This window comes from Monodon monoceros, unplaced genomic scaffold (genome assembly GCF_005190385.1).
Source record: "Monodon monoceros isolate NGI ecotype Baffin Bay Population unplaced genomic scaffold, NGI_Narwhal_1 Super_Scaffold_13, whole genome shotgun sequence".
Taxonomy (NCBI): Eukaryota; Metazoa; Chordata; class Mammalia; order Artiodactyla; family Monodontidae; genus Monodon; species Monodon monoceros.
The window spans coordinates 17,517,401-17,543,670 of NW_021703769.1; the positions used below are offsets into that span (position 1 = coordinate 17,517,401).

Consider the following 26,270-nt stretch of genomic DNA (forward strand, 5'->3'; position numbering starts at 1 on the left):
TAACTTCCCAGCATTTTCATGAGGGGTAATGAGCGAGTGTATCTGTAGAGTGGCTGACACAAAGTAGGTATTTTATAAATAGCAGCTATTATTCCTCACCTCCTGAGCTGACAAAAATGCTTCTCTAGAATTCCTTTTTACCTTTCTGTAGTAAAGCAGCACCCAACAACTTCAGTGTCTGCTTTTTGAAAGGATATTAAGAGTTGGTGTATGTTCATAGGTTAATTTACCTCAAGGCAGGTGATGGGCACAGTAATTGTTTTGAACAGAGACATTTTAGTGTAGTAGTTCTTGAAAAGGCACTAAGATGTTTACCAACCATTCTGGCAGAGAGAGAGTACTTAACTTTTTCACTTCACCTGTGTGAGTGTCACAGAGGCGGGTTCCTCCTGGGCTGGTCCCTGTGTGCAAACACTCCAGAACACTTGGGCTTTTCACGTCCATCCTATTTCTCTCCATTCCAGCATATTTAAATCCTACACCTCTTCTTCAAGGTCCGTGTCAAACATTAGCTCCCACTGAAAGACTTCTCTGATTCTTTCCACCTGCAGGAATGTCCCTTTCTCCAATTCTCACCATAGTCACTTTGTTATCATGGGCAGGAGAAAATGTGTCTTAAGGATGTTTCTTTTTCATTGCAGTGTTCCCCGTGGTGCCCTAGCACAACACAGTGAACCCCCAGTAAATGTGTGTGGAATGAATGAAAGAACAAGGTGAAATTAAAAGATGTAACAGCTAAAGTCAACAGATGATCTGTTCTTAAAAAAAAAAAAAGTAACAGTTTTTAGATAACTCCAGACCCTGTACCTTCCTCGCTTCTGTGGCTTTAAGGCAACCTTTGCTCCTGTTCTGCATCTGTGACCTGAACAAGCCACTTCACTTTTTCTAAGTCTCAGCTTCCTAGCTTGTAAAGTGGAGATTAAAAATGCATTCCTCACAGAGACCTTGCAAGGATGCAATGAGGCAAAGTTTGGAAAATGCCGAGCACTTAGTAGGTTTTCACCCAAAGTAGGAAACTGCCTTGTTTCCTGAAATGCACACACCTTTTCACGTCAGAGGCTGTTGGAAATCAAATATCATTGCCTCAGTACATTTAAAGAGGAATTTGAAATGATGATATCAAGAGCGACTCGAAAAGCATTTTATGTAATTTGTCAGTCACTTCAAATAAAAATGAAGAAAAATAGGAATAGAAGGAAGCCGTTTAAAGATGATAAGTATCAATTACCAAAAGCTGACAGCAAATATGTTGACAGGTGAAAATAGAACGTATTACCATAAAGGCAAGTCAGAGACAGCTGCCCTGCTGCTGCTCTTCAGCCAAGGGGAAGACCTTGTGAGAATTCTGATTCCTGGGCCCCAGCCCCAGATCGGCTCAGTTCCTTTGAAAGTGTGGCCTGGGAATCTGCATTTCACACACAACTCAGTTTAATATTTTGGATGCTGACTTCGAGAACAGCTCCTCTCCTGATCCTCACATCAGCCTGATATAACTGTCCCTTTCTCAGTGTCCCACCTTTGTACCTGCAGTGCCCTTTTCCTGGAATGCCTACTCACCGTCCATGCCTGGAAAATTCTAGTATCTTTATTTGTTTTTAATTTTATTGAAGTATAGTTGATTTACAATGTTCTGTTGATTTCTTCTGTATAGCAAATGTCTCAGTTGTACATATATATATATATATATATATTCTTTTCCATTGTAGTTTGTCACAGGATACTGAATATAGTTTCCTGTGCTATACAGTAGGACCTTGTTGTTTATCCATCCTATATTAATAGTTTGCCTCTGTGAATCCCAAACTCCCAGTCTATCGCTCCCCAGCCCCTCTCCCCCTTGGCAGCCACAAGGCTGTTCTCTATGTCTGTGAGTCTGTTTTTGTTTTGTAGGTATGTTGATTTGTATTGTATTTTAGATTCCACATATAAGCGATATCATGTGGTATTTGTCTGACTTACTTCACTTAGTATGATAATCTCTAGGTCTATCCATGTTGCTGCAAATGGCATTATTTCATTCTTTTTGATGGCTGAGTAATATTCTATTGTATATATGTACCATATCTTCTTTATTCATTCGTCTGTCGATGGACATTTAGGTTGTTTCCATGTTTTGGCTGTTGTGAATAGTGCTGCTGTGAACATAGGGGTGCATGTATCTTTTCGAATCATAGTTTGTCTAGGTATGTGCCCAGGAGTGGGATTGCTGGATCATGTGGTAATTCTATTTTTAGTTTTTTGAGGAACCTCCATACTGTTTTCCATAATGGCTGCACTAGTATCTTTATTGTTTTTAATTTTTTTAACGTCTTTATTGGAGTATAATTGCTTTACAATGATGTGTTAGTTTCTGCTGTATAACAAAGTGAATCAGCTATACATATACATATATCCCCATATCCCCTCCCTCTTTCATGTCTCTCCCACCCTCCCTATCCCACCCCTCTAGGGGGACACAAAGCACCGAGCTGATCTCCCTGTGCTATGCAGCTGCTTCCCACTAGCTGTCTGTTTTACGTTTGGTAGTGTTGTATGTATGTCCATGCCACTCTCTCACTTCGTCCCAGCTTACCCTTCCTCCCCATGTCCTCAAGTCCATTCTCTACATCTTGTCTTTATTCCTGTCCTGCCCCTAGGTTCTTCAGAACCATTTTTTTTTTTTTTTTGGCTGCATTGGGTCTTTGTCGCCATGCACGGGCTTTCTCTAGTTGCAGCAAGTGGGCCTACTCTTTGCTGCCGTGTGTGGGTTCTCATTGCGGTGGCTTCTCTTGTTGCGGAGCATGGGCTCTAGGCATGTGGGCTTCAGTAGTTGCGGTGTGTGGGCTCAGTAGTTGCAGCGTGTGGGTTCTAGAGCGCAGGCTTAGTAGTTGTGGCGCACGGGCTTAGTTGCTCCGCAGCATGTGGGATCTTCCCGGACTAGGGATGGAACCTGTGTCCCCTGCATTGGCAGGTGGATTCTCAACCACTGTGCCACCAGGGAAGTCCTGAAAGGTGTGTGATTCTAAATGCTTCTATTCTGTAAATACATCTGAGCTTTATAAAGAAGTTAAAAGAGAGGGGGAATTCTCTGCTGACAGAGAGGCATGACCTAGTGAAATAGGGTTGGAAAGAGAAGTTTCTATGGACAGTGTTGTGATGTGCTACTCAGATCCCCCTTCAAGAATGGACTTACCCGCCCCCACCCCAGTTGCTAGAACTGCTGCTGGCAGACAACTCTTAGATAACAGCCTCCTTTGGGACTTCTTGATCTTCAGAGCTGCCTCACCCAAGGTCATCCAATAGCTGGTCAACAGCTGACTTTTACAGGGGCATAAAAATCAGTCCAGTGTCAGAGCTTCCCATGGGGCTGGCTTAAACCGTTACTGCAGCTGCATCTCCATTCAGCTTCCCCTTCTGCCCACTTTCCCTCCTTTCCCTCCCTTTCTCTCCCTTTCCCCTCCCCTCCCTTCCCTTTCCTGCCCTTCCCTCCCCTTCCCTTCCACAGATGTTGTCCCCAGAAGCTCCTCCTAACATATCCCTTACATGTCGATCTCTGTCTCAGAGTCGAATTTCCAGGAACCCAACCTGTGACACCCCCATTCAATTTGGTCACTGGAGACAAGTTAATCAGAGTATGTATATGTCCCCCGCCTGCCCTTGAACATGCCTACTTCATTGCCTACGGATACTTTGTATACAAACTAGCTGGGTCACCACTTTGTTAACCACTGATGATAAGTAAACTCTAAAAAGTCCTTCCTTAGGCAGTCATTCATTCATAGGCATTTGCTTCTCACCTGTGCCTTTGCTGGGCAGGAGGGCTGTGAGCATCTAAATACATAGCTCCTGCCTGGGGGAGCTCACGGTGTATCCCAGAAGAGTGTAGTAAGAGCCTGTTGCTGAACCAGCCAGAGGAGAGAACTAAGGTCAGAAGTGCCCAGCCACAGTGCCCCCTTAAAAATGTGTCACCAGGGCAGGAACGGATTTAGTTCTGAAAGCACTTGCCTTCAGCAAACGTCCCCAAACTGAGAATGACTCTTGCAGCTAGGGCTGTAGCGAAGATGGGATGCTGAGAGATGCACAGAGTGGAAGATGCCTTTCTAAGTGTCTTGGCAGAGTGCTTTAACGGGAGGAAGTGCTTTAGTTACAGCTTTGCAATGTTCATGATGATGATAATGATTGCATCTTGTTTGTATATACAGCTTTACCTCTTCCAAAGTGCTTTCCCACTTATTACCTAGTTGTCTGGTTGGGCTTGGAGGAACTTAGCAAGATAGCAGACAGGTTTCTGTGCCGTGTAGGAAAGAGACCTGGGCATTCGGGCTCCACAGTTTCAGTTAAGTTACTGAACTCCATCTCAACCTCAGTTTCTCATCTGTAAAACGGGGGTAATAACGCCTGCATTTCAGAACAGCCGTGATGTTCAAATGACATATTCTTTCATTCACGAGCACCTATTGAGCAATTCCTTTGTGCTGAGCACTGAGCTAGGTGTTAAGTATTTAAAAAGAAATACCTTTCTCTCAAGGAGCTTAAAAGGTGACTTGGACATGTTAACAAACAGTTATAAAATAATGTTGTAAATACATGAAGGAGGAGCAGTGAAGACATGACAAAGAAAAGGAAGTGACTGATTCAGCTTGGGGGAAAGATACCATGGGCTAAAGGGCCAAAAAGGATGCCTGGTATAGGGCAGAGGCAAGATGTTTTACTGAAGAAATAACACATTCACCCACTTTTCTCCTTGGCCTCATTATCTTGAAATACACACGCACACACACTCACACACACACACATAGATTTTATAACTAAGTAGGTGACATGCTAGGAAAAACTTGGAAAGTAAAAACAAAAAGAGGAAGAAAGGACTGGAGTAGGAAGGGGAAGGTTTGAATCCCAGTTCCGCTGCTTAGCAGCTGTGAGTCCTAAGCACTCCAAGCCTCAGTTTCCCATCTGTAAAATGGGAATGATAGTGCTCAGTTCATGGAATTATCTTAAGAAATTAAAAGATATAATGTACACGCCATTTTGTTTTCATTTCACTTGCATTTCATTAGATTGTCATCTATCAAATGGTAGAGCTAAGCTAGAACCTAGCAGTGGTTGAGTGTGTCGGGGGTGGGGGAAGATAGAGTTTTTTAACTTCCAAACGTAAGTTAATGAAAGAAGAATTTGCCGAATAGAATGAAGTAGGGCAGTGGTCGCTGGTGGTTCTTAAACTTACAAAAATTCTCCCCTGAGCAGTTGGGTAGGACACCCCTCCTCCTGGTTTCCATCCCTGCTGATTTCAGTGAGGGATCAGTCAGCTAATGATTCTGGCAAAAAAACCACACGGGTAGACAATGTCATTTTAACACAAGAAGATGTTATAGGCCAGTGAGAAGAGAAAAGGCTGGAGTTGAAACTGGAAGGGCTGTCACGATATTTCTAAATATATAGGGGCTGGGGGACAGGCTTGTCCTTTATGATGTGGCTGCCAAAACCTGCCTTAAAAAGAGGCGTGGCTCTCCAGATGGGGAAGAGGCTACTCTACTCTGGACAGTCTCTTTGGGAATGTTGCCTCCTTCCTGGGAGCAGAGCTCAGAGGAACTGGAGTATGTTTAAGGAGAGCAGTCGAAGAGGGAGGGGAGCACAGGCCAGAACCTTTAAAGAAAGATTAGAGAACTGATTTCACTGGTCTCAAGTGGTACCTAGGCATTTTAAAGTTCCCCAGATTATTCTAATATGAAACTATTGTCGAGAACCACTCGTATGGGAGAGTTTGAGAATCCAGGGTCCTGGAAGATAGGCATTTGGAAGATTAGCATGAGGGCTTGGTCTGGCCACCTACCCCAGAACCTCAGATGAGAGTTTGACCCCACGGGATCATCAGATAGACACACCTCTGGTTAAAATGTTGGCACCTGAGTGTGGAGGGCAGAGTCTGTAGAAGATAACACACTGTTCGATGGCACTGCTTCTTCCCTATAGATATCGAGGTGGACAGTCCTTATGCTGTTCATAAGTATGTAGAAGCCATTTAATAAATGGCGAAAATGCCCCAGGCACACTTAAAAACAGCATTTAATATCTCATAACAATTACTCCTCGTACTGGTGTACGGTGGAGTAAAGACCCCTCAGCCACAATCAGTCTCCTGAGAAATATTTGTTCATTAGCCTTCTCTTCATTAATGAAACCTCAAGAAACTCAAAACTTCTTATGAAATCTTTTTATCAGAATTAAAGAACATTGGATGAGCTTCTTTCTGGGGCAATTTTTTTGTCTAAATTTTTATTGAAATATAGTTGATTTACAATGTTCTGTTAGTTTCAGGTGTATAGAAAAGTGATTCAGTTATACATATACATAAATATATATATTCTTTTTTTACATTCTCTTCCATTGTAGCTTATGACAAGATACTGAGTAGAGTTCCATGTGCTATACAGTAGGTCCTAGTTGGTTACCTATTTCATATATAGTAGTGTACATATTTTAATCCCAAACTCCTAATTTATCCCGTCCCCTCCTCTTTGGTAACTACAAGTTTGTTTTCTATGTCTGTGAGTCTATTTCTGTTTTGTAAATAAGTTCATTTCTGGAGCAATTTTTCCTTGCAGTGCCTTTGAACCACTATGCAGAACATTCTAAGTGGGAATTATTGGGCATATTACAGCCACCCATGTTTTTTAAGGGGAAAAATTGAAAGGTTAGTGTGGCCAATACCCTGTTTTTACTGGGAGGGTTTAATTTTTTTAAAAATTTTTATTGGAGTATAGTTGCTTTACAATATTGTGTTAGTTCATACTGTACAGCAAAGTGAATCAGCTATATGTATACATATATCCCCTCTTTTTTGGATTTCCTTCTCATTTAGGTCACCACAGAGCACTGAGTAGATGGGAGGACTTAATTTTTGTAAAGAGTGAAAATATGGTTTTATTAAGGTTATAAACCAAGTTGAAGCCTCAGGATTAAAGAAGGCTTGTTTTGTTTTGGAAAACAGCTTAATGACAGTGCACTTTTCTAGAAATGGAGAAAAGCTAAGACTGCCTCTGCTTTATTTTACTTTTCTCTTGCTTCCCTGTCATTTATTATTTGGACATCTACTGATGAGAGAGAGAGCTTCTGGTGAAAAATCTAACCTCAGATATGGTTGATGTGGGATTTCGTACGTTCTTTTGTCTTATCTTTGCTTTACACAGCAAAACTACCATGAAAATGTGGGATCTAAGGATTTTCCAGGAGATCCATGGCTGATTCAAAGTGTATACATCCACTAGATTGCTGTGCAGGTGTCTTCCAGCCATCTAGGCTGGGGGCAGTTTGCTCAATAAATCATACTTCTGTAACCTCATCTCCCACTCCTTAAGGGTTTTAAACAGCACTTTGCATTAGCTCTGAATGGTGAGGAAAATAATACTTAAAACCTAGGCCAGCACTGTAGTGAAAGAGCATGGACTGCACTTGGATTGGAATCCTGGACCCTACTACTTTCCAACCTAACTTCTGAGCCTCTGTTTCTGCATCTTATAAAAGCGGGACAATAATACCAAATTTGGAGGGCTGCTGTGGGGATTTACCAGGATTACATAAGATAATACAATGCATGTACAACATCTGGTTCTGTGTCTGGTACCTTGTAGATGCTCGGTACATTGTAGTTATTATTATTATTGCATTTTGTTTTCTATTATTATGTCCACTCATGTTTCTGCAGCTTACAAAGTACTTTCATGTAGATATCTCATGAACTTTTTGAGTCACTCCAGTGAGGAAATGTCATTTTAAGTGTAAGGACATGAAGGCTCACCAAACTGACCAGGGCACAGGCTACCTAAAGAAAGAAATCCATGGAATTCTTTGGATTTGCCAGTTGAGAGAGTTGCCAGTTACTGGTGCTGTGCCCTCATCATGGGTTGGGAGGTGGCTGTGATGAGAATTCTGAAGGTTACTTTATAAGGCAGCAAAACTGATAAGAATTACACCCTCTCAGACCTGGTGAGATAAAAGATGAATAAGATCCAGAGTCGGTCCCTACCTGAAGGTGTATAACCATTGCTCCAAATTGTAATGGGAGTGGGCGGGGGGCGGGGGGAAGCCTGTACCAACCACTTCATTCCTTTTAATACACTCACTGTGTAAAAGGGACAAGCGTCAAACAGGAACAGGATCGTTCATCTTTTTACAATTGTATGACTTTTATATTCTGCACTGGAGAAATAAGGACCAAGATTAAAGAGAGGATGGGGTTAGGGCTGTTTTTGTGACTTTTTTTTTTAAATAGACCTCTCGAGTCTCACTTTTAATTTTACAGAGCAACCTTTTGTCTCTTAACACGTTTTTGTTTAAAATGTCTTATAAATAGGGTTGTGCCATGGAGAGGATTTTATTCAAATTCAGCTATGCCAGACATAGAGAAATAATTTTATTTAAAAATGTACCCAACGATTACGATATTTAATATGACAACAGGTGTCGGGTTTCATTTTCTGAACAGTGAAGGTTTGAAGGCTTTTTTTCCCCCTTCTTTCTTTAAAAATAAATGTGCAATAGTGTTTTAGAATCAGCTTGTGGATGTCTGCAGGAAATCCTACTGGGTCTTGATTGGGCTTGCATTGAATCTGTAAATCAGTTTGGTGAAATCTGTCATCTTAACAGTATTGAACCATCTGGCCCAGGAACGTGGTATGTCTCTTCATTTGTGTGGGTCTACTTTGGTTTCTTTCATCACCCTCTCGTACTTTTTGGCATGCAGGTCCCATGCATATTTTGGTGGATTTATACCTGAATGTTTCTTCTGTGTGTGTGCTGTTGTAAATGGTAGTGTTCTTTTTATTTCATATTCGAATTGCTCGTTGTTAATATATAGGAATGCGACTGACTTTTGTATATAAAAAATAAATGGACATAGAAACAAACCAAAAAAGACAAGAAAAGAGAGGTCTCAGGTGGAGAAATAGTAACTTACTTCACGAACACAAGGCTGTTGCATGAAAGATGGAGTAGGCTAACCCAGGCCAGGTACTTAGCAAAATACCCAACACATGTTCAAAGTATTAGTTCTTGCCTTCTCATGTTCTGTATTGCTCTAAAAGCCAGACTCTGTTAAGAGGAGGTTATGGGACTTACATTTGTGTGATAGTTAAGATGTTAAGACTTAGTTTTAAGCAGACCTGGGTTTGGGTCTGGCTCTGCCATATACTAGCTATGTAGTCCTGAGCATGTTTCTCCCCTTCTCTGGTCTCCTGTTTCCTACACTGCAATATGAGGATGCTACACGACAGGGCAGTAGCCCGACTGTGCCAGGGCTCACAGTGCCTGGCACCTAGCAAATGCTCAGGGAGCATTAGCTATTCTCGTTGTTTTAGTTGTTAAGTTTACAAGGAGGAAGATGCTGGAGAAGCATGAAGAAGAACTTTCTAACGATGCCTGTCCAACAGTAGAACAGGTTGAATGTGACTTAGTGAGCCTCCCATCACCGGAGGATGGAGCACCCCCTGTATAGGATGCCACAGGGGAAGTCAGGCTTCGCGAGAGTTTTCCCCTGGGTTGAGGGATTACAATAACCGTCATCACCCCCACCTTCGCCCATGGTGGCATTAGAAGCAAGTGGTAGCCATTCTGGGTCTCCCCAGAGTCACCTAAGACACTTGATGCACAGACACAAAGAGCTTGGAGCAGGAGACAGAAACAGTACCTGTGAAAAAAACAAATGCAGACCAGACATACCTTTCCATCAGCTGTGGTTTATGACTGCACACTAAATTCAATTGCTTTCTTTAGGAGGCTGGTGTTGAGACCCATCATCTCCAGCCCAGTGCCATCCATCCTGGCTTTCCCCAGGAGTACAGACAGACCAGGCGCCTTCCTAGTGTTCACTAATTAAGTTATCCCATGCTTGTGATTTTACAGTGCTTAAGTGCTGGAGCATTTCTGTCTATTCTTCTCCCCGCAAAGCACCTCACATTGCCTAAAGACCATGAATCTCCATCACAAACGCCGTCTGTCTTGGGCAGCCCACTGGCTGTCTGTCGTCTTGCTGGCACTGCCTCTTACAGCCAGAGTAACACATCCATTCATTTATCCTTGATGACATTTTGACATTCCAATCAATTCATCAGATGTTCCTTATGCAAGACTTCTCCCACACGGCCAGGCCAGTGTTCCAGGCCACTCTCGATGCATAATGCATGAGACCAGCGCACCGCTCAGTACCGTCTGACGGACGGACACATCTGCTATTCGAAAACTGTGTGTTCCTAACAGCCCTGGCTCCCCGAGGGTTCCACACCGCTACCTTCAGAGCCATTTTCTTCTATGCTTGCAGCTGGCTGAGCTCGGAGGAAACTGCACAGTTCAAGGAGAGATGTTGTAGTTCAGAAACATACATGCAACAGTGCTATGGGCGGCTGGGAGAGTAAGGGTGTGCCAAACCCCTGCCTTACTCCAGGATTTAGAGTAGCCTGAATTCCACTAATTCAGGTGGAAGATGGAACTATGACAAAGCTGACATCTTGAATTTCATTACCCTGCTGCTACTTAAAAATAATGATCGTAAAGACATTCTGATAACAATAACGAATATCAAAGAAGAAAGGAAAATTATCCTTAATACCTTCAATCTAACACATCAGCTTAGATATACTTTCTCCTAGTGATAATCACAATGTAGACACAGTTTTAATTTACAGGTTTTTTTTTTTAACTTAATGTGATCCAGTTAGCACTTTTCTATGTTGTTATATAGTAATCATTTTAAATGACAGTCCATCATTTTAATAGCTGTATAATATTCCATCCAGAGGACACACCATAATTTACTGAACCGGGCCCCCATAGCTAGACAGTCATGAGGCTGTAGCTGATCGTTTGCTGTCCAAGAGAAGAAACAGAGCAGGCTGTGGGAGGGCGCAGGGCTCTGCAGGCTGAGGAATGGGGGCCTCAAATACCACCTGGTCCCTTTACCCATTTCACGAGTTTAGGATTAACCCTCGGGGCCTCGGATTCCTCATTTATAAAAGAAAAGAAATAATCACCACTTTATAGTGTTGCTGTGAGGATCACAGAAGGTAATCTTTGGAGGTACCTAATACATGGTAGTATTTACTAACTGGTAAACTATTACGGTCCTGTGTATATAGCAGTGGTTCTCAATCAGGCACAGGGCAGTTCTGCCCAACCCCTGCCCCTGGGACACTGGGCAGTGTCTGGAGACATTTTTTTTTTTTTTGCGGTACGTGGGCCTCTCACTGTTGTGGCCTCTCCCGTTGCGGAGCACAGGCTCCGGACGCGCAGGCTCAGAGGCCATGGCTCACGGGCCCAGCCGCTCCGCGGCATGTGGGATCTTCCCAGACTGGGGCATGAACCCATGTCCCCTGCATCGGCAGGCGGACTCTCAACCACTGCACCACCAGGGAAGCCCTGAACACATTTTTGATTGTCACAGCTGGGAGTGGGAGGAGCCCCTGGAACCTGTTAGGTGGAGGCCAAGGGTGCAGCTGAACATCCTGCAGTGCACAGCCTGCACAGCAAAGAATTATCCTGCCCAAAATGTCAGTAGTGCCACCGTCGAGAACTCCTGGCATATGCAAAGCTGGGTTTTCCAGTATTATCTGCATAATATATGTATTCTCCTGTTTTACTATTATTTCATTAGGATAAAGTCCCAGGAAAATGGGAATCCTCGACTAAAGGGTATATTATGCTTACTGGCAGTTTTAGGAGAAATGGGATGGGGTGGGTGATGGGAATAAGGTTTCAGGTGACCAATGGTGAAAAGACAGCAGATACATGGCATGTGTTCCCCAATGGGGCAGGAGATGACATCCCACAGACCAGTAGTTCTCCAAGGATAGTCCCAGCATCTCCCAGGGAGTTGGAAATGCAGATTTTCAGGCCTTATCTCGTACTCACCAAATCAGAAAGTCTGAGAGTGGAGCCCAACAATCTCTGTTTTAACATGCTTCCTAGGTGCTTCTGATGTGCCCTCAGGTTTGAGAATCACTGCCATGCACCGTCTGCAGCAAAAGGCCAACTTGTAGAATAGCAAGTAGAACCCGCTCAAGTCCAACACTTCGTGCAGAAGTAGATTAAAAGTGTCAAGCCTGGGGTTTCCCTGGTGGCGCAGTGGTTGAGAGTCCGCCTGCCAATGCAGGGGACACGGGTTCGTGCCCGATCCGGGAGGATCCCACATGCCGCGGAGCGGCTGGGCCCGTGAGCCATGGCCGCTGAGCCTGCGCGTCCGGAGCCTGTGCTCCGCAACAGGAGAGGCCACAACAGTGAGAGGCCCGCGTAAAGAAAAACAAAAACGTCAAGCCTAAGTCATGAGGGTGCTCAAATATGGAATGGAGCAATGATAAATGAATTAAAAGTGCCATCCATTCATTCATTTCATCAGTAAACAGTTTTAAAGCTTTTACAACATGGTGCCAAGTGCTGAACTAGGTGCTAGAGGAAATATATGAACTAATATGCATTATGCAAGTTGTTATAATGAGGGGCGAGGAGAGTGAGCAGGCCAACGACTAGGATATAAAACAGAAGTGAGGTTATGTCCTATAGGGAGAGGTCAGAAAATGCCTCCTGGAACAAGTGGTGTTTGAGATGGAACTTGAAGGATTTGTGATTATCTGTTAATACATTAATTCAACAAGTGTGTACTGAGTACCTGCTTGTGCCCAAAACTGTGCAAGGCCCTATGTGTGCGAGGCCCTATGTGTGCAAGGCCCTATCTGTGCAAGGCCCTATCTGGGTAAGGCCCTATCTGCACAAGGTGAACAAGGCTGGCATGGACCTTGCCCCTGCGGTTACAGTCTAGCAGGGGAGATAACCATGGAGGCTGACCATCTGGCAAGCAGGAGTGATTTCTGGATGGGGAGTAAAGGTCTGGGGTGGGCTGGGGGTAAAAGAGAGAGCACCCCTGGGAGCCCTGGGTTGAGATCTGAGAAGAGGTGCGGGTACAGGGGTGTGAAATGCAGAAGGAGGTTGGCTGAGCTGGGGAAGGAACACAGAGCCTCGGTGATCAGGAGAGACTGCTTGGAAGAGGTTGCTTGGGGTAAAGTTTGGAAGATGATAGCCATCAGTTCATCCATGCACAGGCTAGATGTGAAAAGCAGGCAGACCATCGACGGGTGTCCAAGAGGGCATAAGAAACAAGAGGCAGAGTTCAGCTCAGCCTCAGCTCAGAGACTAATCCTCATGTAGGGACTTAGAAGGGGCTGCCTGAAGAGGTGATGAGTCCTTGTCTCTGGAGTTGGACAGCCACGGGGGTGGAGAGGCGGACATCCACTTGCTGGGGGTGTTGCAAGGGGTCTCCCAGCTGGGGTGGGAGAATGACTTTCCAGCCCAGAGAATCCAAGATTCTGTAACTTGTAATGGCCTGAAACTGAGAGTCAAAGAGCGACTGGGAGAAAAGTGTCTGAGTATATGGCTTGGTTTATGGTCGAATAAGCACAAGGTATGGATGGATCAAAAGGGGCAGAGAAAGAAAAAGTATTCAGTAGTTACCTTGGTTCCCTGGAGTGCTCATCTCAGGGAGCAGATCAGACACCAAGTTAAAATTAAAATAAAGCATGGGGGTTCCCTGGTGGCACAGTGGTTGAGAGTCCGCCTGCCGATGCAGGGGACATGGGTTCGTGCCCCGGTCCGGGAAGATCCCACATGCCGCGGAGCAGCTGGGCCCATGAGCCATGGCCGCTGAGCCTGCGCGTCTGGAGCCGTGCTCCGCAACGGGAGAGGCCACGACAGTGAGAGGCCCGCGTACCGCAAAAAAAGAAAAAAAGCAAGGAAGAAGGAATGCAGATGGCCAGTATGAAGAAGCGGGAGAAAAAGAAATAGCATTTGCTGAGTGTCTGTTATAGGCCAAAGACCATGCTAGGGAAGTAACACGTTATTTCTAATCATCCTAGTAACTCTGTGAAATAGGGCTTATCAAATACCTTTCTACACATGAGTCTCGTAGAGACGGAGACACAGTCATGATCACACAGCTGGTTAGAACCAGGTTAGCCTGGGGCCAAGGTCTGTGATCTTTCCGCAATGCTAAGAACAGAGAGCATTTCGCCTAGCCCAGGGGTTCAGAGCCCAGTGGTCTGAAAGCATTCAGGGAAGTTCGCACTCTCTGTGCCATAGATTCTGTCCTCATGTTCCTCTGAAGCATTTATTTCCTTCCCATTGCCTACTATTTAACCAACACTTATATGGAGCTCGTTTGGGAGATGACAGATCCTATTGTAAGTACTTTAATATTTATAAGTCAGCATCTACTGCAAATGGTTGTTGTGGGAATTCACAATAATTATGCCTATTTAACAGATGAGGAAACTGAGTTACAAAGAGGCTAAGTAATTGTCCAAGGCTACATAGCCAGTAAACTGTGGAGCCAGGATTTGGACTCAGGCAGTATTGTTCCAGAGCCGATGCAGTTCCCACTAGGCTCTGCTTGAGGATCCTAAGGGGTAATGTGGCCATGTACCCAGCAGCAGGAGGGCCTTGCCTCTGTCTTAGGTCCTCTGCTATGCCGATTCCCCTGCCCTGCTCCACAGGATCGTCAGACTGGGTCTGACTCTGTCCTTAGTGGAAAGAGAGCCCACCCAGGCAAGGAAGACAGAAAGGCAGCCACAGGCCGCGAGAGAAGCAGAGGCAGGTAGAGGCACAGACATGGAGAGCAAGACAGCAGAGAGATGGAGGTGTCAGAGGTGGTGGCCAAGGTCCCTTGACCTTTTGAATTGTGATAAGATGTGCTACTATTGCTTCTGTAACTTTGCCATTCTGGTGGAAGCATGGAGAAGCCCCAAGGTAGGGTGATGGGGGTAGGAGAGGAAGGACCCACCAGTTATCTTCCAGGATTGGTACCCAACAGAGGTAATGAGCAGACAGGATGTGTAATGCCTAAAGGATGTGAGTGGATACAAATGTCAGCTTTCTGGCTGCATGTATGTGCTTATATGTGTCACTTTGTGTTTGCCTGGAGAGGCAAGGAGCCAGCTGAGAAAGCTTTGGGACAAGGGTATACATGTATGGGTCCTTGGCTTAGCGTGACATAACAAGGAATCTTAAAGAACATTCAGAGGCCTGACTGCCTGAGTTTGAATCCCAGCTCTCTCTTTTTTTTTTAAATTAATTAATTTATTTATTTTTGGCTGTGCTGGGTCTTCGTTGCTGCGTGCGGGCTTTCTCTAGTTGCAGCGAGCAGGGGGCTACTCTTCGTTGCAGTGCGCGGGCTTCTCATTGCAGTGGCTTCTCTTGTTGTGGAGCACAGGCTCTAGGCATGCCGGCTACAGTAGTTGTGGCTCGCAGGCTCTAGAGTACAGGCTCAGTAGTTGTGGCGCACGGGCTTAGTTGCTCTGTGGCATGTGGGATCTTCCCGGACCAGGGCTTGAACCCGTGTCCCCTGCATTGGCAGGTGGATTCTTAACCACTGCACCACCAGGGAAGCCCCCAGCTCTATCTCTTAAAGCATGTGTGGCTTTCAGTGAGTTACTTCAACTCTGCCTCATTCTTTCATCTACAAAATGGGGTTAGTAATACTATCAATCTCCTAGAGTTATTAAGAGAATTCAAGAAGTTAATACACTGTGTTTGTGATAGCCTTAAATAGTGCCTGGAAAGGATTAAGTGCTATATGCATGTTTATTAAATAAATACAGTAAATTTAGGATTTATGTTTCATGGTCAATATATTCATTTCGTAGGACTGCCATAACAAGGTGATGGTTTAAAACAACTAAATGTATTCTGTCACAGTTCTGGAGGCTGGAAGTCTGAAATCAAGGTGTCAGTGGGGGTCAGGCTCCCTTTGAGGCTCTGAGTAGAATCCTTCTTGCCTCTTCGTAGTTGCTGGTGATGGCTGTAAAATCCTCAGCATTCCTTGGCTTTCAGCTGCCTCACTCCATTTTCCTCCTCTGTCCTTACACAGCCCTCTCCCCGTGCGTCTCTGTCCAAATTCCCCTCTCCTTGTAAGACCACCAGTCATACTGGATTAGGGCCACCTTAACTGGATTACATCTGTAAAGACCCTCTTTCCAAGCCTGCACTGGCCACCAATTTTGCTTCTAGAAAACTTGAGAACAGTTGTGGGTTTTCCCTTTTTTCTCCGTATTATAAATATTTTAGTAGGATTTTGGGAGAAGTTTTAGAAACTGCTATCTTATTAAGGAAACACTTCATAATTTTTTGTATTTTTCTAAAATTGTATCTCCTTTTTAACTTGAGGTTGCTGAGAATGGATATGAGTGAACAAAACGAATGGTAATGACTTTTTTCCTGTCATATTAGTAAAATATTTCTAAAGTAAAATATCTAATTCTGTAAAGAGGCAATAAAATTTTTGAGATTATTTTTTTAAAAAAAAAACCCTATTTCCAAATAAGGTCACATTCACAGGTACCAGAGGTTAGGACTTCAGTATATCTTTTAGGGGAACACAGTTCAACCGGTAACAGTCATTTAAAAAGCATCAGTTCTGGGCTTCCCTGGTGGCGCAGTGGTTGAGAGTCCGCCTGCCGATGCAGGGGACACGGGTTCGTGCCCCGGTCCGGGAAGATCCCATATGCCGTGGAGCGGCTGCGCCCGTGAGCCATGGCCGCTGAGCCTGCGCATCTGGAGCCTGTGCTCCGCAACAGGAGAGGCCACAACAGTGAGAGGCCCGCGTACCACAAAAAAAAAAAAAGCATCAGTTCTTGCTCTGGTTCTCAGATGCCAGCTCCCCCCTATATTGAAGTCAATACCAGAAAGTGGAAACGGTGTGTCCCTGGTAACTCGGTGAGGTATTTGGAGACCTGGGGTTGGCACCCAGCTGTCCTACCTCCTGGTCTTGGTCCTCCACCGTGATAGGGACTCTTCAATAATTCAGATCAGCTGAAGAGTGGGTTCTCAGCAATGGGAATATCACACTTCAGCATGCATTAGGATTGCCTGGAGTGCTTATTACGCATCTGGAGTTTCTGATTCGTGGGTCAGGGGTGGGGCTGGAGAAACTGCATTTCTAGTATGTTCCCAGGTGAAGCCGATACTGCTGGTCCAGAGACTACTTGGAGAAATCAGTGTTCTACATCAGTGATGTTTAAGCTTGGTGGCACATTACGACCACCTGGAGAGCTTCTAAAAACCTAAATGCCCAGGCTGCACCCTAGACCAATTAAATTAGAATCTCATCAGTAATTTTTTTTTTTTTGTGGTACGCGGGCCTCTCACTGTTGTGGCCTCTCCCGTTGCGGAGCACAGGCTCCGGACGCGCAGGCTCAGTGGCCATGGCTCACGGGCCCAGCCGCTCCGCGGCATGTGGGATCTTCCCTGACCGGGGCACAAACCCGTGTCCCCTGCAACGGCAGGCAGATTCTCAACCACTGCACCACCAGGGAAGCCTTCATCAGTAATTTTTAAAGCTCCCCAAATGATTTGTGCAGCCAAGGTTGAGAAGCACGGCTGTAGAATACATCAAAGAATGTTTTTAGAGAAAAGCCATTCTTCAGGGTATCTATTTTAGAGGATTCATATTTAATAAATAATGAGGCCATTTAAATCAACATGGCTGTTTCCTATATTTAAAAGATAACCAGAGAGGGCTTCCCTGGTGGCGCAGTGGTTAAGAGTCCGCCTGCAGATGCAGGGGACACGGGTTCGTGCCCCGGTCCGGGAAGATCCCACGTGCCGCGGAGCGGCTGGGCCCGTGAGCCATGGCCGCTGAGCCTGTGCGTCCGGAGCCTGTGCTCTGCAACGGGAATGGCCACAACAGTGAGAGACCCGCGTACCGCAAAAAAAAAAAAAAAAGATAACCAGAGAGCGTTTATTGAGTGCTTACTGTGTACCACGCACTGGGGAAAATGCTTTGGTAACTACACACCATTTAATCTTCACAAACACTTTCCTTTCCCTGGAAGCACTGCTGCTACCTGCAGTTCTATAGACAGGAGGAAACTGACATGCAAAGGCATGTGTAACTTGCAAGAACTCACACAGCTAGTCTGAGATGGAGCCAGGTTTTGATGCCAGGCTGTCTGGCACCAAAGTTGATGTTAACTGCTGTGCCATGCTGCCTCCTGAAAGAAGAGAAAGTGGTGTGTTCTCCTTTTAATCCTGCACTTTTCCGTATCCTCGTTTACACTATCAACTCTGCTGTGCGGTAGCCCAGCCTCTGCCTCAACTACAGTTATTCTGAGTTAGTGGAGTTTGGATTAATGAGGTTTTGCTGCATTCATAAGGGGCTAGAATTGTTACCGTGGACTGAACTTGCACTTCTGGTTTTATCCCAGAAGGAGAGGTAGAGGAAAGTTGGAACAGGTCTCCTGAGCTAGCAGGCAGAAAGCAAGGTTAGGGTCCTGTGGCTTCCACTGAAATGCTGCATGACTTGTCTAAGCTCCTCCTCTGTGTGGCCTCAGTTTCTTTTACAAAATAAGAGAATGGTGCAGTTCCCTTCCAGTTTCTGATGTATAAATTTAATTAGAGATTCAATCATGTCAGCATAGAAGTGTCTGTCCGGGCCTCAAAGAGCACAATGCCGGCTTTTAATAGGAGTAGAGTTTCAGCTGTGTTTTCTTTGTCTACCTCCTGTGGACTGAGATATCTCTCTGGCTCCAGGGTTCCAACCTTTGTGTTTTCCCAGGAAAGTCTGTCCAGAGATGCCAGTGGAGGATGGGTCAGTGAAAACCCTATGGAGAAAGGAAAGAGTACCTGGTCAGTGTCTCCCCTGGAAAGTGGGCATATGGCTCTTCACATCCAGGGAAGAGCCCTATGGAACCAACACTCTCCCTCAATTGTCCGGGTCTCCTGTTCTCCACCCACATATTCAAGGGTTTTGCAGGGTCCAGATGCTGGAATCCCTACCACCTCTTTCCTCTAGGTAGTTTCTGAGTCTCTCCGTGAACTCCTCCAATAATGGAGGGCTCATTACTTCCAAAAGCCTAAACAGAGCAGGGGTCATGTCTGGCTTTTCACATCATGGTCTCCTGCTGTCTAACAGCCACTTCTGTCTAACCACCTACAAAGTAGGTGCTCATTAAATATTTTTCCAACCAATTAATGTGCAAAGAGAAATAAACTACTAACTTTAGGGAGGAGACAAAAGACTTCTAAGAGTAGGGGGCCTTTGAGTTGGCCCCTTAAAGGTGAAGAGAAGGTTGCCAAAGAAGAAAACATGGGAAGGGCAGTTGGGCACTAGGCACTTCCACAAGAGACCCAAGCAGTTCCACTTTGCTAGAAATTTCTTCCTTGTGTCAAGCCAATGTGGTGGTTCTAATTCTGACCCCTGGGACCACACAGAGCCAGATGTCACGTGTGTGAAGAGAGCATTCCAGAATGTTCCCTCTCCGTGAGAAACATCCCTGTTTCAGACACTCTTCCTTCTCCTCTCGTAGCATGATTCCAGAACGTTTCACAGCCCTTACAGTCCTCTCCGTGGAGCCATTCCACCTGCCACCCTCCCTTATCAAGAGTGGTGCTCAGGATAAACCACAGAAGTCATGGTCCATCGTGGGCACGTCCCTGGCCACCTACCCTCGCTCAGCTAACCAGCAAAAGTTGGGGGAACCTCCGAGTGATCTGTTAGAAGGAAGAATACCACCAGCCACATCACATTGTCCCAACCTGTCAGAAGCAGGGAACTTCGGATTGCTATGTCTTAAAACATTCTTCAGCTCTAGAGAAGACCCAGCAGAGGAATAGATAGGCTTGTACAATGCTCTCTTTTTAACAGCTCTTGGTACCCCCTGCTGGTGAAATTGTGTGACCCAATTGGCAGGAATCTCAGGACAACTGCAGGAAAAAATTCCAAGTTCGGGAGGTCACAAGTGCTTGAGTCTTGAGGGATCTGAGGACAGCATGAGTTATGCGACCATCCCATATATCATGTGACTATCTTATATGAGGTTTTTTAAAAAAACATTCTATAGCTATGGCTATTCTGTGGGCTCTGAGGGAAAAAAAAGTCTCTGACTTCTGTGAACATTCCATCAATTCTTCAAACACCCCAGGAAGGAAATGCTAAGTTGTTAGACAAAAATAATTCATTAACTAGAAGTATTTCAGGCCACAAACTAATTTCATGCAGCTTTTTCTTCCTCTTTCCTTGCATATATCTTTTTTTTAAGTGGTTATAATTTGTACTCAGAGTAGAATGACAGTCTTTTCTACACTTCAGATTGTAGACTTTTAAACATAAATTTGCACAACAAATTTATTGAGCTCTGGCTGTGTGCCAGACACTCAGCAAGAAATTGGAGTAGGTACAGGAAGTCGAAAGAGGTTCACCCAAGAGGTTCTTGCCTTCCTGGGTAGGAGGGTTGAATCACCGCAATTGGATTAGTCAGGTGCTTAGCTGACATGGCAACGAGGCCCTCCTTGATCTCCTGACAGGGTTCAAACCAGCGATTTGCTGCTCTCCCCTAGCTATATGTATTTTTCCTTCTTGGAAAAGAAGGAAAATCACCTTTGTGATTTTGTATCGATTCGTGTATTTACCTGTTTAGTGCCTGTCTTTGCCTCTAGTGTCTGTGTTCTGTGAAGGTCAAGATCATGTTCAGTGTTTGACACTATGAACTTCTTACATCCAGCAGAGACTGGCATGTGTAGGTGCTAAGTAAATTTGTGTTCAATGGGAGAGTCAGCCCGGAAGAGAAAACCACACATCTGTTTAGGGAGCAAGAGGAAACCTCAGAGAAGATGTGACATTTTTTATTTATTTATTTACTTTTTGCGGTACGCGGGCCTCTCACTGCTGTGGCCTCTCCCGTTGTGGAGCACAGGCTCCAGATGTGCAGACTCAGCGGCCATGGCTCACGGGCCCAGCTGCTCCACGGCATGTGGGATCTTCCTGGACCGGGGCATGAACCCGCGTCCCCTGCATCGGCAGGCGGACTCTCAACCACTGCGCCACCAGGGAAGCCCAAGATGTGACATTTGAATGCCACTGAGCCTCGAAGGATGAAGAGGAGGTGGCCCAGGGAGAAGAATGGGGGCACACTGAGGAGTATGGAGTACTGAGGAATGGTTAGGACAGGAAGATGAGGTAGTTGGTGTTTCCTAAAAGGAGACACGTGTGGAAAATAAGGCTGAGTTGAAGCCTGGAGCCATAGGTCTTGTATGCCCCACTCCCAAGTTTGGGATGTCCCCCTCTCTTCAGGAAAAAGAGGGAAGGGGATCAACTAAACTCTATGACTATAGGAATAAATACGATTTTTCCTAAATTACTAAGAGGGTTTTTAGTGATTAAATTTTGAATAAGATCCCAAAAGTATGGTTTTGTGTTTTATTTCCTTCTACATCCCTTCCATTTCCATTTTGTAGCTGAAACACCTGTCTACATATTTTAAAATTTTATATAGCATCATCATCACCACGAAAACATAGTGTCAACCATGGGTGAAAAAGTAAGGATGTAAAAACCTGAGATTTTTACCACTCCGTTTTTCAGTTTTTAAATATCTATGTTTTAGAGAGGCTCCATTAAAAGAATTTTTTATCCAGGGGTTCAGAGCTACCCAAACATTTCTGTAAAATGCCGTTTTTCATAGATGCAGCAAGACCTTTTTTTTTTATTCCTTTGGAAACCAGTGATTTGTGCCTAAGACAACTCTTTCCATATTATCTTACCCTGAATAGAATGAGATTGGTTGGGAGTTCTGCCCTAAGGAAATATCAAAGCCTCCAGTACATGCTCATTTATAGTTTGAAAGTTAATTTTCTTATCGGATTTCCTTTTATTTCCTGCTGGGGCGGTGTGAGCAGAACTCAGATGGAGGCAGAGGGTCTGCTGTATATCTTTACAAATTTATGATTAAGAAGGTCACATATACATTTTTTTAAAATAAATTTATTTATTTATTTTTGGCTGTGTTGGGTCTTCGTTGCTGTGCACGGGCTTTCTCTAGTTGTGGCGAGCTGTGGCTGCTCTTCGTTGTGGTGCGCGGGCTTCTCATTGCGGTGGCTTCTCTTGTTGCGGAGCACGGGCTCTAGAGCGCAGGCCCAGTAGTTGTGGCGCACGGGCTTAGTTGTTCCGTGGCACGTGGGATCCACGCGGACCAGGGCGCGAACCCGTGTCCCCTGCATTGGCATGCGGTTTCTTAACCACTGCACCACCAGGGAAGCTCCACCTATACATTTTGAAACACACTCCTTTTTGATAATAAATGAAGAATAAAACTTTGAAATGTCATCAGTAGCAGAATTACTCGTTTTTCTTTCATTTGCGTTCCCCCTGCCTGCTGGCCGATTGCCTGCCAATGGTGAGAAAAGGCCCAAGTGACCGAATGCTTCATTTCTTGTTGTTTTTCTGTCTGCCTGGAATAGCTTCACTAGTGGAGCAGCATGCCTGTGGCCACAGCATTTTAACCAAAAGATGCACTTCTATTCCTGAGCGCCCTTCTTTCCCCAGGCAAATTAAAAAAAAAAAAAAAAAAGAAGAGGAATTGCATTTTAGGCTGCATTTGTCATCAAACAGACAAAAGCTCTTCTCTTCCTGGATCCAGATTCACTCTCCACGCTTCTCTACTCTGCTGTCTGCTTACAGAGCAAGATCTAAATGGATGCCATGCCTTTGGCTTCCAGTTGGGTTCAGCTAATGTGAGCCACTCTAGGAGGTCAGGTGGGGGAGGGAGGATGTAGTCAGGGAATCTGTGCCTCTGGTTCCCTCCCTGTGGGGGCCATTCAGGACTGGCTGGATCCCTTGGGAGAAGTTCACTGCTTCTATACAGGTGTCCTACTCTTCACAACGCCTTTTGGGTTCTGGTTGCTGCTTCCTCTGCTTGTCCCCCTGGACCCACAGGTGATGAACAGCTCTCCTATCACTGTATTATACCTTGGATTCCCCTTATACCCTTCTCACTTGGTCAATAGTCCTTTTATACATTTTCTCTCCTCACTTGAGTGTGCCATCTGCCATTCTTCTGTGCGGTCTACAGCTAGATTAACTCCATGTGAAGGAAAATACCATCAAACTAGAAGTGATCCTAGATGAAAGCCTCTAGAATACTTCTGAGTCTAGATTTACCCTCTTCTGACAGGGGGATCATTACCTCTTGAAACTGCCTGTTTCATTATCAGATGGGCTCACCTTTGGATATTTCCTAGGTGGTGCTGAATTTGACCTCTCTGGGACATCACGGAAACATGTCCTTTCCATGTTGAAATAGGAGTGACCAAGATTGGATTGGAAGCCAAGTCCTGTGAAAAATGGAGCAAGAGACCTGGAAGAATTTACCCTCCAGATATTTAATGTGCAACCCATAGCCTTGCACATGATAGGAACAAAATTACTATATTTAGGTACATAAATGTTGGGTAAACTCAGAGGGACCAGGTTGTTTATTTAGAAATATTTGAAAAACTGTCATATGCAAGTGGGGTTAGTCATATTTTTGTATCTCTGGCAATAAATCTGAGACCCAGTAGTTGACATTTAAAGGGAGTAGATTTCAAATCCATACAAAGAACTTTTTAACCCTCAGCCTCCCAGTGAGGTGCCAAAGTCTCCATCACGTGGTATAATCCAGGGGGGATGGGATTCCACAGCGGGACTGTTGGAGAGAGGATTCCAGCAGTGGAATGCAGTTGGACCAGTGGTGATGATACAAAAGCAAGCATAGCAGCTGCCACGTGTTAAAAATTCACTGTGTGCCAGGCACTGTGCTCCGAACACTTTATCCCACTTAATCCTCATTTAATCCCTATGAGGTTAAGTTCAGAATTTACTGAGGTTAAGGAACTTGCCGTGTATCATGCAACCACAGGCTATGGAGGTAGGATATGGACCCAGGTCTGTCTGATGCCAAAGCTGATGGTTTCAGCCTCCAGTGGTTGGTGTCAGAATCACCTGGGGAACTTGGTGGCCAAAGGTCTAGTGCCTGTCCTACTTGTATGAATCTAGGATCTGTATGCTTTTTCAGCTCTCAAAGTGATTCTAATTTACATGAGTTTGAGCATCACTGCTATACTTTGTCGTCGTCATCATCGTCATCACCATCATCATTCCAAATGCCCATCTGGTTCTGAGGGTCACTATGGGAATAACTGTGCATCAAGTTCTGCTTTAACCTTTATCCTTTTGAGATATAAGACTAACTCACCTTCACCCTTACCCACTGCCCACACCAGCCCCTACTTCAATCTACCTTTGTTTGGTGGGCTATTTCATGAGCTCAATCCCTGAGAAAGGCCAGACTCCATTGTGAATCTCATTCAGAGCCATGGGAACAGAAAGGTCCCCCTGCCTCTTCTTCCCTTTCAAGGGAGAGTAAGGAAAGTGTTGTGCAAATCTCATTTCCCATTTTAAGCTCCAGTAAAGAACACACCCATTGCTGAGGACGAGGCAGGATAAATGTCGTATTTCTGAGCAAATGGAGGCCTTTAGCAGTTTCAGGAAGACTTAGGTTTATTCCACCTTGACCTTGGAAGACCTGCCTTGACTCTGTTTCTGGAAAATGGACCAGGTTTGGGGGTTGAGGATGATGGATGGGGAAAAAGAACAGTCTGATCTTCCAGTGCTTGGATGCAACTGTCACCATCTGACTGTGATTTTATTCCCCTTGCACATGTCCCAAAGGAAGCTGGCCAAGAAGCAGAAGGAGACACAGAGTGGAGCGCAGAGGGAGATGGGGCCCGTGGCCTCGGCCGACAAACCCACCACCAAGCTCAGCACCAGCCGCAACGACGAAGGCTTCTCCTCTAGCTCACAGGACGTTAATGGATTCAGTAAGTTGAGCCAACTAAGGGGAAGGGGACATCTGTACCAGCTGGACCCTGGTACCTCTGCTGTTGACCCCTCACAGTGTCAGGTGCTATAGGACATGGAGTCTGGATGCTTCCCTGGGGTGGTCCAGGATGAAGGTGCTCCCTGGCAAAGACATGGGGCCACCCATCCGAAAAGGAGAATTTCAGAACCTCAAAGCAGATGGCAATGAGGGCAAGCCATCTTAACTGCTGCTTGTGTACACAGAGGCAGGTTAAAACTAATAATAGTAAAAAAAAAAAAAAAAAAAGAAGAAGAAAGAAGACATGGTTGTGCCCTTAAGGAGAAAAATAGGCCAAGCTGAATTGAGTGTCTTACAGTTATCAAAACGGTGCTGCACGTAAACCACATAAAGTAGATGAGTTATGCGTTATCACTGTCTCCATTTCTCAGCTTGTGAAACTGAGGCTCAGACTTCTCCAAAGTCCCATGGCTGATGAGTAACTTATCCAGAACTGGAGGGCATGCCTTCCAAGCCTTGGTCAGTTTCAAGACACAGCTAGTGATCCAAGTGGCATTTAGTCAAGAGCGACAGTGTCCTCATGCAGAGTTAATACAGGATCCCAAGCTAATAGTAGTGGGTACAATTTCAGGGTTCACCCCATCCAGAGGAGAACATCAAGACTAGTAAACTAAAGCTAGTTTAGTTTAGTCTGATCTTGGGGATCAGACTCAAGAGTGCTGACTTTTGCTCTTAACTTTCTGAAAACCAGTTCTTTTCCTGAATTGCGTAGAAATGCTAGATTCCCCAGCCTCTGCTCCAAAGTGGGGAAAGCAGGAAATCTAAAGGAATATGAGCAGAGACAAATGTCCCCCCTACACTGTGCCAGTGGCAAAGGGAAGAAATCATACTTTGTAAAAATCACTTAGATGAGGTCAATTTGGGATGACGGGGATCTATGAGGATGAAGAAAGAAAGGAAACAAGTATTTACAGACCACCTTCGTCTGTACCACAGCCCTGTGGGATGTTTAGTATGTTTATAGATGATGTTTGCAGAGCTCAGTGTTCGGCTGACCTTCCCACAGTTACACAGCTGCTTCCTGATGGGTCCAGGATCCAAGGGTACCTCAGACCCATGATTCCTAACCTCAAGTGTACCACAGCACCTACCTGAGGCAGTTTTCAAAATCCGCATACCTGAGCCCAACACCTTACCTGCTGAATCAAAATCTCCTGGGGCACGGGGAGTGGGATGGGGACTCAGGATGTGGATTTTGTAAAAGCCATGCAGGGGGTCCTTACAGGCACCCTGTTAAGAAGGCTGAACTTTGAAAGAGGCAACAGCTATTTTCAAATATTGACGTGCTACCTTGGGAAAGAGAGATTTTGTTTTAAACCTATAAAGACTGAAAAAAATGGTAAAATGAATACGCATGTAGTCTTTACCTAGATTCACCAGTTGTTCGCATTTTGCAATATTTGCTCTCTCTCTCTCTCTCATATACACACACACACTATATGTATACATACATTATATATATATATGTGTGTGTGTGTGTATATATATATATATATATATATATATATATATATATATAATTTTATGAACCATTTAGAAGTAAGTTTTAGGCATCATGACACTCCC

At 44.9% G+C, this 26,270-nt stretch overlaps 1 protein-coding gene across 2 annotated transcripts in view; it reads left to right on the forward strand.

Annotated features, from left to right (window-relative positions):
• Positions 1–26,270, forward strand: part of PTPRT (protein tyrosine phosphatase receptor type T) — a 1,065,023-nt gene that overhangs the window by 920,775 nt on the left and 117,978 nt on the right. For both annotated transcript variants that reach the window (XM_029221736.1, XM_029221738.1), the window contains one exon: positions 24,497–24,645. In XM_029221736.1, coding sequence (XP_029077569.1) covers positions 24,497–24,645 — 149 coding nt within the window. The remainder of the gene's footprint in view (positions 1–24,496; positions 24,646–26,270) is intronic.